The sequence below is a fragment of the Amphiprion ocellaris genome, chromosome 21 (assembly GCF_022539595.1).
Source record: "Amphiprion ocellaris isolate individual 3 ecotype Okinawa chromosome 21, ASM2253959v1, whole genome shotgun sequence".
NCBI lineage: Eukaryota > Metazoa > Chordata > Actinopteri > Pomacentridae > Amphiprion > Amphiprion ocellaris.
In genome coordinates, this window is record NC_072786.1 from 4,292,720 (window position 1) to 4,313,107 (window position 20,388).

The 20,388-nt window shown below is 40.7% G+C and overlaps 1 protein-coding gene across 10 annotated transcripts in view; it reads right to left on the bottom strand.

The window, feature by feature from the left end:
* Window positions 1-20,388, bottom strand: part of ppp1r12a (protein phosphatase 1, regulatory subunit 12A) — a 58,923-nt gene that overhangs the window by 21,064 nt on the left and 17,471 nt on the right. For 4 of the 10 annotated variants that reach the window (XM_055006458.1, XM_055006459.1, XM_055006457.1 and 1 more), the window contains exons 2-15: window positions 17,315-17,445; window positions 14,328-14,446; window positions 9,861-10,020; window positions 9,050-9,194; window positions 8,901-8,975; window positions 8,696-8,787; window positions 7,363-7,520; window positions 6,951-7,072; window positions 5,549-5,656; window positions 4,125-4,349; window positions 3,223-3,314; window positions 2,821-2,934; window positions 1,844-1,996; window positions 129-293 (exon numbers count right to left, since the gene is read on the bottom strand). In XM_055006458.1, coding sequence (XP_054862433.1) covers window positions 129-293; window positions 1,844-1,996; window positions 2,821-2,934; window positions 3,223-3,314; window positions 4,125-4,349; window positions 5,549-5,656; window positions 6,951-7,072; window positions 7,363-7,520; window positions 8,696-8,787; window positions 8,901-8,975; window positions 9,050-9,194; window positions 9,861-10,020; window positions 14,328-14,446; window positions 17,315-17,445 — 1,859 coding nt within the window. The remainder of the gene's footprint in view (window positions 1-128; window positions 294-1,843; window positions 1,997-2,820; window positions 2,935-3,222; window positions 3,315-4,124; window positions 4,350-5,548; window positions 5,657-6,950; window positions 7,073-7,362; window positions 7,521-8,695; window positions 8,788-8,900; window positions 8,976-9,049; window positions 9,195-9,860; window positions 10,021-14,327; window positions 14,447-17,314; window positions 17,446-20,388) is intronic. The other 6 variants (XM_023270112.3, XM_023270116.3, XM_055006461.1 and 3 more) reach the window with 5 other exon arrangements.

Sequence of the window (20,388 nt, forward strand, 5' to 3'; positions counted from 1 at the left end):
TGGATCTAGCTGAACAAAGAAATCATAACTTTTAAAGGACAGATTCAATAAACACAATAAAACAGACACTACTGAAAACGAGGCCACCTGGGAGACTAATTTTTCTGTACCAGGTGTGAATCCTGTACCTGCTGGTGAGACTGGTGGAGCCAGTGCGAGTGGAGGAGGAGCCCAGGCTGGAGAGCAGGCCGCGATGGCCTGTGGGCGAGGTAACAGACGAGGAGGTGGTGGTGGTCATGGAGGAGGAGGTGGTCGAGGAGCTCAAGTCCTCGTGTCTTCTGCCGAAAGAGCCGCTGTAGAATAAAGGAGCCGCCGTTAAAAGAGAGCTACATGCAAGCAGGACTGAGTGACTGCGACTAATTGCAATTATTTTGTTCGATACTATGGCTGAAATCTTGAACTGTCTTAATTAGGATTGATGAATCTAATTACAGTGAAATATTTTTGTTGTCTTTTTACATTATGATAGTTTATTATATTACATAGTTTTAGTGCATTAACTGTGCTACAATGCATTGGAAGCTAATGTAATTGAAGGAGAACACACAACACTAATAAATCATCCGACAAAGCCCGAGGTAACTACAGAAACAGTTAGGATTTATGTTAGTTTTAATAGCTTTGATTAATTAAACTGGGAAGTTCCATTGCTTATTCTGTTAAAAGTAAACTGAACACACTTTTACATACAGTTAACGTAGTATTACAAGAGGACATTATTTATGTGTCACAGGCTCATTAATAGGGCTGCAACTGAGGATTATTTTCTCAATTGATCAATTAGTTGCTCGGTATTAAATGTTAAAAAAAGGCAGAAAAATAGCAGTACGAGTTTCCCAAACCCCATCATAATGTCCTCTAATGTTCAGCTTTCACTACATCTCAGAAGCTTGGTATCAGGGAATTTTTTGTCATTGTTTTCTTAAAAAAATAACTCACATTCTTAATTAACCCTCATGTCGTCCTGCGGGTCAAAATTGACCCGTGTTAAAAGTTTGAAAATGTGGGGAAAAAAAATATTTTCACAGTGAAACTTCTCATGTCCACATTTTCAACATTTTTGGGAAATCTTTGAACATTTTTTGGTGGAAAAAAAGAAATGTTAAAAATGTCTAAGAACATTCACATAAAAATCAACCAAAATCCAGCGAAATTAGCTGTGAATGTGAATTTTATGTGAATGTAAAGAAAATATTAGAAGTTTTACTGATACATATGTAATCACTTTAGATGTTTTTAGGATTTTTTTTGGAAGATTTTTACTCATTTTTTGAAAATATTTACAAGAATTTTCTTTCCAAATATGGGGGATTAAAAAAAAAAAAAAAAAAAAAAACTTTTAAGGGAAACTTTTAAGGAATTATTGGATTGTTTTTCCTGAAGGTTTTGCAAATTTTCAGAAATTTGGGGAATTTTTTTTCCGGAATTTTTGGATTTTTTCAGACAAGGAAACAATATTTTTTGGTGCCCGTAAATGAGGACAACAGGAGGGTTAAATGATCATCAGAATACTTGGCAATTAGTCTTATAGCTGAAAACCCATTAACTATTTGATAGCGCTCTACTTGTTGATCGAAAAACTATGAACTGCTCTGTTCAAAATCACTGAAACAGCATGACAAGTTTTTTCATTCTCCTGCTAAAATTAATTTCAATTTTGTCAAGAGAAGTTGGAGAAACTGACAACCCAAATCTTAACCATGCTTCATCCAGCAGATGGAATTCATTTGGACATTACATGTAACCGGTGAATACATGACGGCCACTCCAGCAGAGCAGAGATGCAGAGTCAGAAAGGACAGGTGGGTGTGGAGACGGCGGTGCCCCGGTGAGGCTGGTGTACCTGCGGTAAATGCTGTAAGACTGGTAGTGGGAGGCGGGTGGCTGCCAGGGTTTAGTATTACAGGTGTTAGGGTCCAAGCTGGAGGTTGACGAAGACTTGGCTGGCACGTCCCGCGTGCTGCCGCTCCGCCCTATTGCTAGCGTATGGGATGTGCTAGCGTGTTGGCAGGCAGGTGGGCGAGAGAGGCATGTTAGCGGTGGAGGCGCGCACACACATATATAAAAAGTACAGGAAACATACATATTTAAGACTATCAAGCTTTGACACACTGATGGTGCATTCATGTCATATGGGAGCAGCTAGACAATCGAAAGCAGAACTTGTGGGAAGCTCAAGAGTTAAATAATGTTTAACTGATTTCATTTTGAGAAGATGTTAAGATGTAAAATTTCTATACTAGATCCAAGGGTTGTTAAAATCAGAAGTCAGAAACCTGGAGAATTACAAGAAACGACAAGTTCCCAAGTAGCTTTTACAAGCTGAAAACTAGGGTGACTTCATTAAGTGGATCATAGCCAACTTTTCTCCCATACAATATGAATGCAGCATAAGTCCATGTCGAGGTTCTGTGCCATCAACAACCCTGGGAATGTGATTTATCTCGGCATCTCGGCTCGTTAAAACATCCGAGTAATGCAATGCAAATTCAGGGGCACAGCAACCTGACAGGACAGGTACAGTCATGCAACAGAATCCGTGGCGGTGATAGAAAGAGGCATTGGGCTGATTTGCATGGCTTTCTCAGTAGCTGCTGCAAATGAAAGCATGTACATACACATCTCTGGTGACATCGTTAAAAGCAAAATGCAGATGACTGATAAAACAACTATCAATCATGACTACATAGTAGTTTAGCTCCAAAGCTATGCAAGTCAACCTGGTAACGGATCAACACATCAGATCAGGTGGAGCAGAGATCTGATGACGAGATGAGGGATGGAGGTTTGGTAGAGGTTTGTACTGCCGTGGAGGCTAACCTGCGCTGGTAGCTGGGGGTTCGGTTGGTGGAGGCGCTTCCTTCGCTGTTCTTCAGGTCATCATCCCAGCGTCGCCGGGTGTAGGAGCCACTACGTATCAGAGCAGTAGAGTCCCTGGAGAACCACAAGCTAGAATAGTACCCTATGCTTCCAATAACAGATACTGACATGTATACTAAAGGTACTGTATGTGCTCCCCCTTCAATTTTATGAATTCTATTAAATTGTCAAAATCTACCACACCATTGCTGCACAACATTACAACTATCAAAGGCAGCTGCTCAGGGCCACACACACCATGCAGTGCATTTGGGCTTTTTGCCTGCAACACAGCAGTGGGCAACAGGAGCCACTCGTGCCAATACATGTTTGCACGGAGCCGCTCGGCTCCAGGGGGTTCACCTGTTTTCCTTCTCGTCGATGTCTGATGTGCTGGCCAATCTCCTGGGGATGGTCGGGGCCACATAGGCAAGTCGGGTTCCTTTGTCTTTTTCCTGTAGGCAGCGAAACAAACAGGTCCCATGTTAGTGACCATTTGTGAAGAGCTGTCAAGCACTGCAGTTTTTAACTATAACTGCTGTTGAAAACGTGTAACGGCCCTTTAGTTTTAATGGATCGCTTATAAAAGCACTGCAGTTCATGGTAGCAATGACTTCTTACCTGTCAAACAAATACAGTCATGGAAAACATTATTAGACCACCCTTATCACCAAAAACAATGGTTATCCAATCAAGTACTAACTCCTTTGTGTATCAAGTGACTAAAACAGACAGAAAAGGAAACATGGAATGCCTAAAAGCACTGTTTTTGGCAGTACAATGCCATAGCTATTGATGGAAGAACTTAAGTGATTTTGGTTTTTAATCAAGAAAACCATGGAAAATGTGTAGATATCAGCTCTTAAATTAAACTCTTATGCACTATTTTTGTTGTTATCATTATATTTGTCCAAACAAATGTACCTTTAGTTGTACCAAGCATTAAAATGTACAAAATGAACAACAGAACAAGGGTGGTCTAATAATTTTTTCCATGACTGTATATATTGCAGCAAGCTAATCAATGAAATCCATAAAAGGAGCTCATTACAGACTCAAATGCACTATCCATTTATACTTGTGTTATATGTATACTGCTAGGCCTTTCTCCAATATCTGGAAAAAAGACAGGAAGAAAGGATTAAATATCTCAGACTATCTGGGCATATGACTGTCTTGGGACATCCTGGTGGCATTGTCATGTCTGATAGGCATAAAACATAACTGAAATAGAAAAAAAAAAGGAAAATTACTATGTCACTGACCTTCTCCTTGTCTTTGTTGTCCAGGGATGAGGAGAGACGAGGACTGGATGCGGAGCGCATCACCCCAGTGGTGTCCTTCTCCCTCTGAGCCTCCTTGGTGGCTGTAATCTCCGCTAGCGCTCCATAGCTGCCCGTCTTCCTCAAACCGAGACGCCACGACGATGGAGACTCGTCCTTCCTCTCCTCCTCCACTTTAGCGGAGACCTTTCCTGCAGGCTGGGTGACCTGAATAGGCGGAAATTGAAGCAGCTTAGTTAACGATGAATCAACCATTTTTAAGCACGGAGATATTAAATGAGATTTTTAGTCGTTTTGGTAAGTAACACAAACGTCAAATCAGGTCAAAACGGTTTGGATTAATCCACAGGGGCTGAAGTTTTTAGTTTTGAGGATAAAACCCGAGGAGGCAATTTTTAAAGGGACGACATGCCAGCTGAGAGATGCACCATCAGACTAAATTCAGAGTAAAAAAATATACACTTGTATCTGACTCCACTACTGAACTACAAAAGAAATTCCTAAAATAACACAGTAAACACCGTGTCAGTCAAACTGTGACAGTTTGAGGGTCCATTTTATAGTTTTCACAAAATCTGTGGCCACATATGCATTTGCAACAATGACCAGAAGATGACAAGCAACTAAACAAAAACACAGAAGCCACACAGATACAAAGTGAAAGGAGGATTAAGACAGTGCGCTTGTGGATTACAATGAGAACGACACCACGTAAGGTCGGTGAGTGAAAGTCAGCCATAGAGAGGTTCAATCACGATGTGGGTTTTTCCACTGTGGGTGGTTCTTCACCACGACACTACAAATGATTCTTCACAATAAAAACATTCCGCTGGTGGAAAGCTTTTATTGTGAAGCACCAACAGCAAGAAGTGTTTGGTTTACATCAGCAGTAAATTAACACACATCTGAGAATATCTAATTAATATCTAGTTAATATCTGAATATAAAAAAAATAGCGCAGGGGTGAATCTAAGCTTCACACCACAGAGATTCAGGTAGAAACTTCTAAAACAGGGGTGTCAAACATGCGGCCTGCAGGCCAATCTGGCCCTCAAAGTGTAAAAATTCCAGCGAAAACATTAACTGCAGATTGTAAATTAGTAAAACTATAAACTTAAAATTATTTCCAGACCATGACAAGTTGTTTTGATCATAATGTAGAATATTACATTGCTCATTCTTCTTTTGTGTCTTGTTTTTGTAATATTTTACCTTGTTTTTGTTGTTTTTTAGAAGAGGCTGGTACAGGCTGGTCGTGGTTGACAGTGAGGGGCCAACCAACACCAGTGGAAAAACCCTACATCACCTCAATCAGGCCAGGGTGGTTAGGGGAGTGTTTAGTACTTTCTCAGTGCACAGGTGCATGTAGGATGAGAGAACAACTCTGGTGCACACCAATGCCTCACCATAGGTTTTTTGGGCCCTAGAGAAATGCCAGTTTTGCGCAAACCTTGACGCCACAATGCAGGACAGCCTGGCTCCGGCACAGGCATGAGAGGAGTAATACAATCAAACTAAAGCCAACCAAGACAAGAGCCCAGGATGAGAAGGATGCAGAGAAGGGAGGGAGGGAGGACAGGGAGGATAACGGAGAGGTTGAGACAGAGAAAAAGCCAGAATAAGACAGAAGCAGCAGCAGCAAAAGAAACACACTTTATGGGCAAAGACAGGTATTTAAAAGCCTAGTCACACCACATAACGCTCACTGTCGAACTCAGGGGGCTGCAGGTTGCATGTTTTCAGTTAGAACAAGTGACAGATCCAAACGTTTGGATCTGGACATTGTTAATGATTTGCTCACTTATTAGACAGAAGACATTGTGGTGTGTGATCACTAGGCTTCAAATAAGGATTGGAACAAGAAGTTTATTGCAAGAAAAGAAGCAGAAAAAAAAGAAACGACATTTAGAAAGCCTTGGATAGGTGGCCACTGGGTGCAGACAGTCGACTGCAGGGTAGAATTTAACCTACAAATAAAGATGCATTCAGAGGAGACTAAGAAGTGAAATATGCAGGTGGTGACTTACATAATGAAATGAGTCAGGGCTTTTGATATTAAAATGTATCTGTTTACTGCCAGCATGTCGGCAATTAAAACATTTTAAATCTGTTTCCGTCACATACAAGGTCACATTAGGTAATATGTAATATTGACTAAGATACGTCCTTGGAGATATTCATCAGATTCTCTTTGGGTAAATGCTTGGCCATAATTTGCCAGCAGAGGGCAGCAGAATCAAAAGTGGGACAATGCTGCCATACAAGCCCTGGTTTTCTCTCAAACCACAAACTCAGTCTACTGCACTAGACACTCTGGCCTACTAGTAACCAGACAGCCTCATAGTAAACTGTTAACATCATCCACCAATCATCCTCATTGTGCAGCCCGTTGCCATCGTTGTTTTCGACTGTTAGTTGTAAGTAGTAACTCTAATGATGTCCGTTAGCTGCACCATGAAGAGCAAATCACAAACACGGCTGGCCTGGTGGCCTGGAATATGTACTTGAGACTAATTTATGCAACTCCCTGTGTATTTAGGTTTGTGTTCAAGGGGGAAAAGCTAGTAAAGAGGTTGTAAATTTTATTGATTTGCGCACATAATGTGACACAAACAGTGCAAGAAAAAGCTTCATGTAAAAGAGAAGTGGCAGCTACTACTTAAAGAAGTTTGATTACATCATGGCTGCCCTGTAGCATTTCACTTCCTCAAAGGTCTTTTAAAAACAAACTACCGAGTGAATTGGTCTGTTTTTAATGCGGCTTATGCCTGAGGGGCAGGTCAACAGGAGCCGTTCACCAGGCCATACCTTTTTAACTGGTGAAGTGGGAGACGTCACCTGGTTAGTGGGGCCAGTTGGAGATGACACGGCGATGCTGGTTGGGCCTGACGTTGTGCTGTTGCTCACCGCTGCCGACGGCTTGGTCTTGTCTGGAGGGGTTAAAATAAAAAGCTGCGTGTTATCAATAAAGCTTACAAGATTACAGTGACAAATTATATTAAGCATTTCACAGTAGCTTATAAAACCGTTTATTGAAGAGCATACAGAAATCGTAGAATTACACATTATGTGGTTTAGTCGGACAGAAACGTATGGAATTCCAAAGAGCTCACTGAATAAAACTATAAGTGGGTTTAAGTGTCCAACAGAAAATGCTTTGGCTTTAGAAATGATTTGGCGATCCCACACAGTGAAGTCTAAAATAGGACACACACAGTACCTGCTTCTGTCTCCGACTCTGAATCTTCTTCCTCCTCTTCTTCACTGGAGCAGCTTGATTCGTCCTTCTTCCCCTCCTCTTCTTCGTCCACCTTCTCTGGTTCTAAGGTCTCAATGCGAGGAGCGCTCTTCTCTGGCTCCAGAAGCAGTGTTTCTTTGCTGCAACACAAAAATATAGACTACATTAATAAAGAACTGCAGCATCGGTAGCCCTGTTTCCATAAAACTGTCACTTTAAGAGAACATTTTAAGAAAAGCAGAAAGAAAAAAAAAACTTCCGCCATCTATGAGAGGAAAATGAAGTCTTTAGAAATTTCTATCGAGCAAACAGTAATTATTCTTTTATTTTAGCTGGCATTGGCCATGTTTCATGTGGTCTGGAGTAGGGGTGGGGGAAATTTCCGATTCTTTGATGCATCGCAATTCGGATGTGGACGAATCTGAATCAATTTACAAACGTCCAAATTTCCATTATTTAAATCTGTTCATTAAACTAACACAGAAGGTTCTAAATAATGCGGAACTAAGAAGCGCGGTACACGTCATCTCCGGGACACTTTGGGATGCGCACCTGGAGCGGAAATGCCGACACGCGCACAGATTAAAACAAACCTGGCTAACCGCCACCCACCTCGCCGTGAGATCCCAACAGCTCCTTCTAATTTAAAAGCAGACGTGTGGAAACTTTGGCTTCTACAATGTCGATGGTGGAAGCAAACTGGACAAGAGCCACATTACATGTAATGTATGTACTGCTGCATACATTGGAGCCCAGATACACCATCCTATCCCGACGCTATTTCACTGACACGGCTATCCCGACGTTCTACAATATACATAAATTAAAAATGCATAAATAATCAATTTATAATCGAATCGTAGTCTTTGAATCGTGATCGTTATCGAATCGTGAGGTGCCCATTCCACCCCTAGTTGGGAGACTAAAAAAAAAAAAAAAAAAAAAAGACAAGAAAGAAATGGAAACAACTGATCAGTAACACGAGTTCAATGTTTTCTACACCCAAACTTATTTGGAAAAGCGTATTCCAGCTCTTATAATGTATGTTGACTCTGAAACAAGTGTAAAAACTTTACATTTGGTCTCTCATATTAACTTTTCTCAATGTGACCCTTCAAAATGTACCAAATAAGACATGACAGAAACATTGCTGGAGTGGAGGCACAATGGTCTATGTATAACATAACAGAAGAAGAAAAATCTAACTAAAACAAAAAGACACCTAGTTAGTTATAACTTTGCTATATAGGGGGTTAATAAAACCCTATAAGTAACTCTATCAACCACCAATTATGTTTCACGATCAACTATTTACCTCTTGAGTGGTTTCAGTGATTGGTTGTTGTCCCCTGTGGTTGTTGTTTCAATCAAAGGAGATTTCTTAACATCTTTCTTCTCGCTCATCAGCTGGAATAAAGAAAAGACACTTAGAATCCTGGTCAAGCGATGAAATCAGATAATGAAAATAAGCTTTACTTTAAGTACAATACCTAATTCAATCAGCAGTCACACCGACTCACCAGATTTTGTTTCTTTTGTAGTTCTTCTAAGTATCCCAGAACATCTTCGTCTGCTACATCAAAAGGGGTCTGGCCCTGAAGAAAAGGAATAAAAGTTAAAGACTGGACAGTACCTAATGACAGGATACCTCACTGCTGTGGTTACTCACCATTTTATTAATGAGGTCCATGTCACATAGATTCTCCACCAGTATCCTACATGCCTCCTCTTTGCCCCAGTGTGCTGCTGCATGTAGAGGAGTCCAGCCGTCATAGTCCTTAATATTTACATCATACCCTGCTTGGATTAAAAGCCTGCACATTAAGGCATGGAGGGGGGGAGGTTGTGAGAGGGAGAGGAAACAAAAATAGTTTTCATTTGAAATGTGCTTCTCGGATTTGATTCTGTAAACTAATCTGTCAAGGTGCTGCCGGGGCCAAGGTTTTTATAAGTGCGTCAGCATTGCAACCCCAGGTCAGATTTATGAGATGTGGAGTCCACCCCGTAAAAATACACAGACATAATCTGAAAATCTTAGTCATCCCATCGCAAAGCTGGACGAAGTTGGCAAATTTCAAAGCCTTTAAACCTATTTCAGCCAATAAATCTGCCATTACGGGGAAAACATTTAGATCCCTGTCTTATGTATGGTAGTCGCGCTAAACATCTGAGATCTTAGAGCTATCTATGGCAGCAGTGTGTCCTGGCTGGCTTCCCAGACCAGATGGACAGGCGGTTGCAGTTCCTATCCTCGAGCAGTGTAACTGTATTAACAACCCACAGAGACAGTGTCGAAACAACGGAAGACGACGAGATGCAGAGATGGAGATATGTCTGGTATTAGCAAAGAAAAACAGCACTAGGCATCACCACTGCCTTTACTACAAACAGTATTCATATAATGTAGCATACAATAGAGAATTTATGTAACAACAAGCCATAAATAGGTTGGTCATAAACTATTATACACCAGGGCTTACTTTAAAACCTCCACGTATCCTTTAGCAGCAGCTACATGGAGCGCCGTTCCTCCAGATTTTGCATGTCGGACATCTTGGATCTGGCCGCTGTTGAGCCACTGCCGGGCATCCCTCAGCATGATTCGCTCCTCCTCTTTCCGGGCCGCCTCGATATCCACTCCTGTTGAGATGGAGGACAGTGATACTGTAAAAACTGACATCCAGAGATTACCTGCTACTTAGGAACAAGCTGCCAACTGTAACAGTGAACCCACAGAGAGAACAAGGCATAGCTACATCAAGACATTTATAAGTTCTATTTGTTTTACATCCCTGGGTAAGGTATGTGAGTGTTCGTCGAGAGAACAGAAAACATCTGAATACAAAGCAATGAGATAAATTATTGCATATTTACATCCTGCTATGATAATGCTGTTGTACTGAAACCCTGTACGCATGCTCAAACTCATACACCCCAGTAGTTAAGACACACTTTAATGCTATACTTTTTTTTAAACTTCTATAAAGAAAAAAAACAATATTCCTCTTACACCATCTCTAAATGCTAGGGTGCTGTCAGGCAGTGGTTCTGCTTTAGGGAACAGTTTTGTGCCAATATTCTGTCAATTCAACAATGAAACAGTGGCTGCACACAAAAACACACACCTCAGCTGGTTAAGTAGGTCAATATGTCTAAGCTATACGCTGCATGCAGGGCAGCAGTAAAAACAGGCATGTATTGTCTTGTTGACACCTGGCTGGAACACAACACGGTCTGAAACACACTGCTGCACAAATCGTTGACTGTTCAGCTGAGCGTCAACTGTGTTGAACTATATAAACAATGATCCGAGAAGTGCTCTGGGGCAGGAGCCAAAACTTCAGCTGATCTTATAGGTTTCTGTTAGACTCCCAAGGACACATCATCACTCATTTCCTGGCAACTCCAGAAAGCTTTAAGACCCTGGCTTTTTAACCCAATGAAAGAACATCTGTTTAGAAAGTCTACCTTTATTCTGAGGTTTATCTCCACACAGCAGGAGAAGACCGCAAGGAGAACACTTGATTTGCAAACAAAGTTAGTGATTTGATTTCCACTCCTTCTGATATCTGATATTGTGTCTGTGAGTATTCCAAAATATAATAGTGAAAAGCAATCCACACCAAACACAAGCTTACATCGAGGCAGCAGGAACACTTGTTTAAGACTGGACATGTTGCCCATTAAGAGGATTAGTGAGCTAAAGTCTAGGAAAGTGAAAGCAAATGGGAAGACGGTGACATAGTGTCTGACTTTGAGTGGATTTCAAGTTTCATTTCAGCCAGAGCAGCTTTGCGACAAGGACTAAGGCTCTGTCTCACTATGGCTGTCTGGTCAGAAAAGCAGTAGTAATTCCATCTGTACATGGTTACAAACATCCAATTTTTATTACAGTCAAATGAGAAGTGACAAAGGAATCAAAATGTGATCTGGGATTTGGTGTCACAGTAGCCAGCCAAATACATTTGTAAAGGAGAATTGTAACAAAGAGCTAATATGTATTTATTCAAGTTAAGACATCTACAAAAATGCCATAACTCAAGCTAAATTAATCTGGACTTCATAAGCCAAGGAGTGTGAATTAGAGATACAGTAGGTTATGGTGAAATGGGTGCCGGCCAGGTAGGGCAACATCCTCTGATCTCTTGGGAAGCAGCCTACACTGCGTCTATAAAAAGCAGGGAGCCTAATGGCCTCTAAGTAGGACTACAGAACGAGAGCCGAGTGGAAGAATTGGCAGCAGTTCAAAGACGAGTTTTACAAGAGAACAGCACATCTTCTACCTGAGCATTAAGATAAAGATAAAATCCAACTCCACCAAAAAAGGACTTGTCTCCCACTTCGCCTTGCTAACACTATCACTACAGAATGCTTGGCAAAGACATAGAAATAAAATATTCACAGAAATGTACCCTGCAGCAAACACTCTGAACCTCAGATGTACGTGAATGGTTTGATCTAAATCACTGTCCTCTCTGTAGCACCCAAGCTAACAAGGACAGAGAGTGAGTTGGAAGCATTTACGAGGGCGTCCGCCGTAACTCCATTACAAGAGACAGGCAGCAGCAGCTTTCACACAGCAGCTGATGGAGAAGGCAGGCGAAGCAGCACGGCTCCCTGGTCACTTGACCCAATCAGGGTCAAGAAGAGGACCTCGAGGTTGGCCCTGCAGAGGGGAAACTATGGCCACACGTTAACAAGTTTAACCCCATGACTGGTATCTCTTTGAGAGGAGAAAATCACATTAGAAACATACAGACGTGTTACACAACAGCTAGTTGCATAATGCTGCCTGCTACCTCCAGCATAAAGAACTGAGCTATGGATTGTCTGCAGCTGCCCTCCAGCCAGGATCACTACAAATTCACTCTGCAGTCGAGTTTTATCATGAAAAGTTGCATGTAAGTGTGAATAAATACAAAAATATAAAGATAAGGATCAAACTTGAGTACTCAATATCCACATGATGAAAAAGTAAAGTCTATGATTATAGTAAATGAAGATTCACATTTTTTTTTGTGCATTAGTTAGTGATGGACATGAGGAGGCTGAGTGAGGATGACTCCAGCAGCGCATCCATCAGGTAACGGGAAATCAAAGCCGACAGCAGCCACTGTATGAGGTGCTCGAGGTTTGGGTGGGTGCAGATCTCACCATCGTTACATAATATGACCAAGGAGCGTAACATACAAGCAGCACTTCCAGTGTGATTATCACTGGATGCCACATGCTTTCAAACACTTGGACCTTGAAATGAGAGTCAAGGGATTGACAGCTTAGAGTCGACCTTTTTTCCTCAAGATTGCTGAAAGTACAAGACAGCTTAACACTACACATGCACTTAAAATCAGTGTGAGCTAAAGCAGCTGAAATCATTATATGGTATGAGGACGGCTGAAATTGTACCTACTTTTCATATAATGGATGTGGCTACAAGGGAAAACAATCTGCACGTTCCCACTAGATTAATTAAAAATCAGCCACAGCAAGCTGAGTGCATTCAACCTGCTAAACTTATTGGAATGAATTAAAAATAAACATAAAAAAAGATTTATTTTAAATTGAAATAATGACAACAGACTGAGCAGAATAGTGCACACCAGCGCATATTTATACAATTCCTAATCATAGCAATAGAACTATCGAGAAATGTAACGCAGACAAGTTAGTCCACTGTTCTGAGGTGTGAAAACTGCTGTTTGCAAAGTTTACACTTGACTCTTTGTCCAGCTGCTTTAATAAAAATGCAGCTACACCAACAACTTCTTTGTCTTGGTGTCAGTTAGTTTGCAGCTGAATCTGAGTAAACATTGAGCAGATGTTAAATAAGCTAGAATTAACAGTCTCTATTTGGTTGGGTGACTTTAAAATTGTGAAAATAAGGAGGTGCTCACAGATAGTTTGTTCCTCCTGCTGCAAAATTAGGAGCTTTTCCCTCTTTAACACCATGGACTGTCCATTGGATGAGAGCCCATCAACCAACCAACTGATCACTCGATCCACTCGACTATAGTCCTAATAGAGACACTCAATCTTCTGACCTTGTGTGCAAAAGTTCATATAAATTTCCAATGAGGCTGGTACATTCATATCAAGACATATATGACTGACACATTGTGCAAGATTTGCATCTCAAACTTACTGCAAATTATTAATAACCATGTTCAAATGTCACACTTCTTGCAGCATGCAAATACCATTATGTAAAAGGTTAAGATGCTAGGTTTGCTCAAGGAAGTGAAAAACGTGCCACAGAGAAGGGCAAGCCAGCTAAACTTTATTAGTGAATATGAGCTGAGGATCACCCCTCTGGCCTGGGGCCAGTTAACACGTCTGTGCATGGCCTCTCACCATAGGGGAGGGCCTTTCATCAAGAATGCCCAGGACAAAAACAGAAAGACCGAACGTTTCAGTTTGGATTCATCACATGAGAGCTCACAACATAGCTGGATCAGTTTTCTATGTTATGTAAGTTTTCATGAAGCAAGCAAGTGAAAAACAGCAGGTGACTGATACCCAATGAGAATTCAGATACTATTTGAAAACATATTCATACAAGCATGAAATACAAACGGGGCCCCTACCAGGTATGTTACCTTCAGCGTGCCCTCAGGGATCATGACATAAGGATTGTCTCGAGACATCATACAAAGTTTAGATTACACAACATTGCTCAAAGCATCTTAACCGCGTACACACTCTAAACTGAAGCGTCTAAATACTGGTATCAACCAAAAGAAACAGTATTCACTTGCCTCCACTACCTTCTTTCACATTACATGATTTGCTGCCCCACATATTGGCTATATTATCAGTCATTGCATTAATTTGACACTGACATACTGCAGAGCATTTTTAATCCAACAGCAGTAAGGAAAGTGTAGTAAACAGAGAGGTAGTCCAGTGTGGAACAAACGGCAGAATTCAAGGTGTTTGTAATACTGTACCTTGCCGGTTGATCTCATTTTGCAGGAGCTCCTCCATTGCCTCCTCTTCAGCGATGTCCAGAGGTGTCTCACCCTCACTGTTGACAACTCCTACACTAGCACCCTGGCTAATGAGATACCTGCAAAAAATAAAATGCAAAACACATAAAACAATTACACCTGTGGCAGCAGGATATTTCTGAAAATTCATTAAATGCGTAACATTGCTTTTGATTTAATGCCAACATTGGCTGACACTGCATCATAGGCTGAATCTACTGTTTACCTCTAGATCAAATTATATTCATTTATCAATTATACAGAATCTATTGGTTACAATGACTACAGTTCATTATTATTTATTCTAATTTAAAATCATTGCTGTCCTGTGCTGGCATCGCCTCCCCATAAGATGGTAATATGGGAACTCTTTCATGTTAACAAGCTTCCAAATGAGATAAAAGAACTTCCAATCTCTTGAAGAACATTTTTCAAAATGTGCAAAGACTAAACCTGAAGGATATCTGCATGATGAAGGTAAACAATCATGGCACAGGAAGGTAAGAAGCTGATGTGTCATGTGTTAATAATTTAAGGCATATTAGATGCACAATGTGGTATACATATGTGAAAAATAAAACAAAGACATCCATTTTTTCACTAAGTTCAGAAACATTTTATGTAGGAAGGCTCAATGTCAGTATTTACATTATGATGAGAAGCATAACAGTTGTAGGTATTTTGTAAATAAAACAGGGCTGCACATATATCGGCAAAATGATAATCATGACTATTTTGTACAATACTGAGAGATCAGGATCATTTATCATGATTACTTATCATGATTACTCACTGATGTGAAGGTATCACCCTGCTAATGAACACGTCTTTTCATCAAAATAAGACTTAAAATCTTCCCCTGAACTCAGTGAACCCAAGTTGAAATGAAGTAACTCCATGAGATGCTTTCTATGAACAGAACATGCTTTGTAAACATCAATACTGCAATTTTGTTTATTTAATTTAATTGTGATTAATTTACAATTCATTGTGCAGTAGAATAGAAAACAAGCATTTTGAGCATAGTCATGGTATTTATGGCCACTTTAATATAATAAAGTCATTTTCATTTTTTCCTGTTGAAGACAATTTCTCAGAATTTGTCACATGAAGAATTTGATCAAAACATTTTGTTAGTGCAGCTCTTGCTTTTCATGAATGATTTCTTTGAATGAATGAACAGCTTTTGTCTGCATAACCCCAAAGGCTCATCATCTGAAAGCATGAAAAACGCAGAGTTCAACCATAAAAAAAAACTCTGTAGATAATATTGGACAACCGAAATAAAGCTGAACACTGCATTTGTGGCTACATAGTGATTTAACCCTTTAACCAACCCCCCCCAGCAGTGATTCAAGACATTTTAATCATTCACCATGTTGACTTCAGCTGTTTCCAATTAAAGCTGTGGCGAGACTCGGGCCCTTCTCATTAGACCGACACACCACTTGAAACGCATTCAGCGCTTATGACTTCCCCCCAAATGGCAACTGACTGGCTATAGTTACATTTCAAAGTTTTATATCTTTTTGATTGGACTTTCTATTCTGCCTATTTTAGGTTGACTTTACTGGGTTTGATGGCTTTGTGGTCTGGAGTCCCCACTGTGGGCTCCTTAACCAGCCCTATAATTACATGGCTGTGGTGCCACCAGGGGCTCACAGATACAGGCCTGCTTTGCAAGTTCCTGTTACTGTGAATGAGGATGCTGGGATTAAAATGGGCCTTCTGAGAGCTTCACCGCCCACATCAGGTTGCAGATTTTCTCTCTGTGACATCATGTCTCCCATTAGTCACACATATCAGGACAGCCACTTGACCTTTTCATTCAAAATCTCGCAACAAAAAAATCTGTTGTTTTCTGTAATGCTAGCCCTGTACTGATGCTGTGTTCATGAGGCCTTCTGACACACACTTGTCTGATCTGAAAAGTTAACATTAAACATGTTAATATGAAATTATCCATGCATTATTGCTAAAAAAAAAAAAAGGCTAACACAGAAGTAAAGCAGGTCACAGCACACTCCCAATAAGCTGAACAATGAGTACAACTGAGCTCCTTCAGCCCCCTTTAGCCTGTTTAAATATCCTCTGATAACATCTGTGTTGTGCTCTATGCCCTATGAGCTGTCTTCTTACCTGAAAAACACTAGGGGCAAGAAAATACTAGAGTGCAACTCTAGAGCTCGATTCCAGATAGTGCGGGCGACCCTGATCTCTCCACATTTGATTACATCACTATAACAATGTTTGTCTGATCCATCAGATGGGTTGCCGCTCTTGTCTAAATGTGACGACAACCGTGTGGCGCTGACAATGTTGGCCCATGAAATTTGGATTCTGGCACACCAGTGGGCATCTTCTCAAGTAAACATGCCCCAATTGGCAGTTGTTGAGGCTGACGTAGTCAAGTTAAATCAATTTTATTTATATGGCACAATCATAATTTTTCCACAAGGCAGTTGTAATATTTACAGCACACAAAACCCTCTAGCCTTGGACTCTTGTACAGATGGGGAAAACTCTATATCACATTAAAGCATTCACCCCAAAAATGGAAAAATCATCATAACGGAAGGTGATAGTAGTGTTCACATATGGAACTTTTGACCAAAACCTCACTGTACTGTGGTAAAACCTGATCAGAGGACTGCATTAGGCCTTACTAAGCAGCAATAATCCTAGCAGCAATATAGAGACAAAGGTCACTAATGAGGGGCCCAGAGGGAACAGGGTGGTTCAGGCCTTAGCTGGAGCCCAGCCATGTCAGTCCCCATGTCACTTTGTGCATGACAGTCCAAATGAAAGCTTCAGTGAGTAGTGCAGCAGTTAAAAAAAAAAAAAAAACAGTCTTCAAATAAGCAACTGTCGACACAAAACAGGATGTGAGGATGAGTTGGCAGAAACCAGACCTGATGAAACAGATACGACTGCTTCTCAGTACTTACTCTGCTATGTCAAGGTATCCACAGGAAGCTGCAGCGTGGAGGGGGATCCAGCCCTCATTGTCTGGCTGGTTGATGCCGGCTCCGTGTTCCACCAGGAAAGTCACCATGTCAACATTGTCATCTATGCATGCCTGAGAGAGAAAGGAGAAGGAGAGTAAGAGCCTTGTTTTCATGCATTAGTCCATTTGTATACATACACAAGCTTACGTCAGTGGGACGGTCTGTGCTATAGTTACAAACATGTAGCATAGAGATAGTTTTACATTGTGTGTCTGCTAGGTTGTCATGTGCGTCAGGAATTGTTGGATAATTTTGGCAGCCGGAGCGTTCCCAAAATGCCGGCACATAGCAGGGGTGCTTGAAATACCACATAGCGTAGTACTGCTGATGGAGGCTTTGAGGTGCTGTGCAGATATGCTGTTAATTTATGCAGAAGTGACATAAACACCTTCAAAGGCTGTTTTTAGTTTAAAAAAAAAAAAAAAAAATCTGTTTTGCGCATAAACTGATATATTTTCAACTGTGATAAATCAAACTACTGACACCCGTACATTCTCCTCATCCACTGAGCGGTTGAAATATCACTCAACTATTATAACACTAAATACAAAAACACAACTAAAATTCCACATTAAAAGAACCCAGTGTTCACCAATCTATGGAATAAGGCTCACTTTATTATATTTGTGAAAAAACTGGACTGATTTCCCGACCAAACTTTCACTGGCATCATTCAAAAGTAAGCAACAATACTGCGAAGCACACTAAATGACATTTCGCTAAAATATGAAGCATGTCTGACAACGAACAACATATCCTTCAGTCGGACAAAGACCCTGCTTGGTCTTGATATGGGATTAGTGCAGTAGAGGGTGCTTGCTATAGACCAATGTAATTTTCTTCACACGGGCAATAATGCTGTTCAACCATTTTTTAACCTGCCCCCAGTAAATCAAACCAGATATGACTGTTGATACAGTGAAAACAAAAGCGATACCCACAGAAATAAAGAGCAACTGCAAGTGGGAGGAATCTAATTTAAGATCTTCTGACTCATGAGGTGGGAGATGTTGTGGGTTTACCTACATTAAAGCTGAATTTGCACCAAGGTGGGACTTTACATTTAATCTGTATCTACTTGTCAGTCAAGTGTTTGCAAGAAATTTACGTTTTTGGAAACTGTAAGCAAAATTCTACTTAGTGTTCTTCACATGTTTTCAGGCAATCTGTATTATCTTTTTTTTTCTTTTTGTTTTAAAACCCTTAAATGTTTGCACTGTGGCCACTACAAAGCAATTCATGTCTGGCCAAGATGTTTCAGACAATGTCCATGTAACTGGAGCATTCCCGCTGTTAAAGTCCAGCCCTGGACATTTGTTGCATGTCATCACCAATCTCTTGCTCCTTTCCCGTCTCTTCTCTATTGCCTCCAGTTTATTGAACAAGACAACGCCATCAAAAGTAATTTGTTGTAAATAAAGAAGTCTGTTTCAGCCACGTTCTGACAAGAACTTTCACCACTGTGAAATGTCCTCTGATGATAAGCCTCTGAAAGTAAATCCTGAAGCCACCTTTTTCAGCAAGGAAAAGCAGCAGGAGAGATACTGCTGTGCACTTTTTATTCATGCCACACAAAGATCATGATGAAGAAGTTGAATCACATCAAACATAACAAGGGTACCTGCAAATCAGTAATCATAAATAAAATCCTAAAGCAAAACCTCATTTTTTAGTGTATTTGCAATTATCCTGAACAAAATGCTCAACAGCTAAAAACCAGTATCTCTGCAATCATGCGTCCACTGACAGTCATTGTAGTAAATAATCGTGACAAACACTTCAAATCCAAAATAACTGCCACTTAGCAATATGAAAAACAAACTTTGCTCCAAAGCCCTCAGACCCATAACTGAGCACCGCGCCTGGACTGTCTCGCTCTCTCCTGGGGTTGCTATGACAACCAAAGCGTTGACAGGGAAAACAGATACACATGAACACACGCCGGCCTCACGTTCAGGGCACACGACTATCTGGCTGGAATCCTTGTCCAAATTTGGGCCGTTTACAGCGCCAGAGCTGGAGAGAGCCCGCAAAAGGCCTCACTGAGCTTATCTGACAGTGCATGCGTGTTTGTGTATGATGGGTTTTTGGGCGCATTTATGTGCTGGAGCACTTGACAGACTCTAAATTTTGCTACAGGGTAGAAGAGAAAATCTGCAGCTCTCATCACTAGTTGAACATCACCCTAATGGGCTTGTTATTTTGATGCCATCATTACATACAAATATTGTGGCTCTCTATGAAGGTGGAAGTGGTTCATGGCTTTAAAATATTCCCCATTCCCTATATTTATTCAAATGTATGAGACAACGGTTCTATATAATCATATCTATAATAGCCATCAAATAGTTAGAAATCACATTACATAATGATGAGCGCTGGGTTGTTACCCTATGACAAGTGCAGATTCATATTTTGCCACAACCAATCCCAGTCTTTGGCTGTATTCATGTGTGGCCATTTTTGCTGTGCACTTTCCTCTAGAGATTCATTATAGTGCAGTCTGCTGCCTTGTGGGAATCAAAATAAAGACAAGTGGCCCTTAGGGACAGCTTTGCCGAGCGTGTTCAATTGGAAACCAAGACAGTAAGTGAAAGTGAGCTGTCTGACTGGCAGTTGTTCAGCCTAATGAATCAGTGATTTCACCCTTGAGCACGGCCTCTTGATTTTTCGCATCTGTTTTCTTATTCCACATACAAAAAGACGACAGATGATGACAAATTCAAAGCAGACAAAACTGTTACAGTTAGTTTTTTTTTTTTTAACGACAACAAAAAAGCCTAGATTCTCACTAGAATAAAAATTGGCAATGTAGGTTACTGTCTTTCTGCAAACTAGTAGTGCATCTTTCAGGGGTTTTTTGGGATCAGAAAAACACAAATAGCCTTACTTCCTCTCATGCATCTGCAAAATCATATATGCATACTGGAAGTCAGCTGTGGTATTGAGTTTTGAGTATAATCTTTTACAGAAGATGCAAGGGGGTGCTAGGCAAAGCATAGCTTCATCATTTT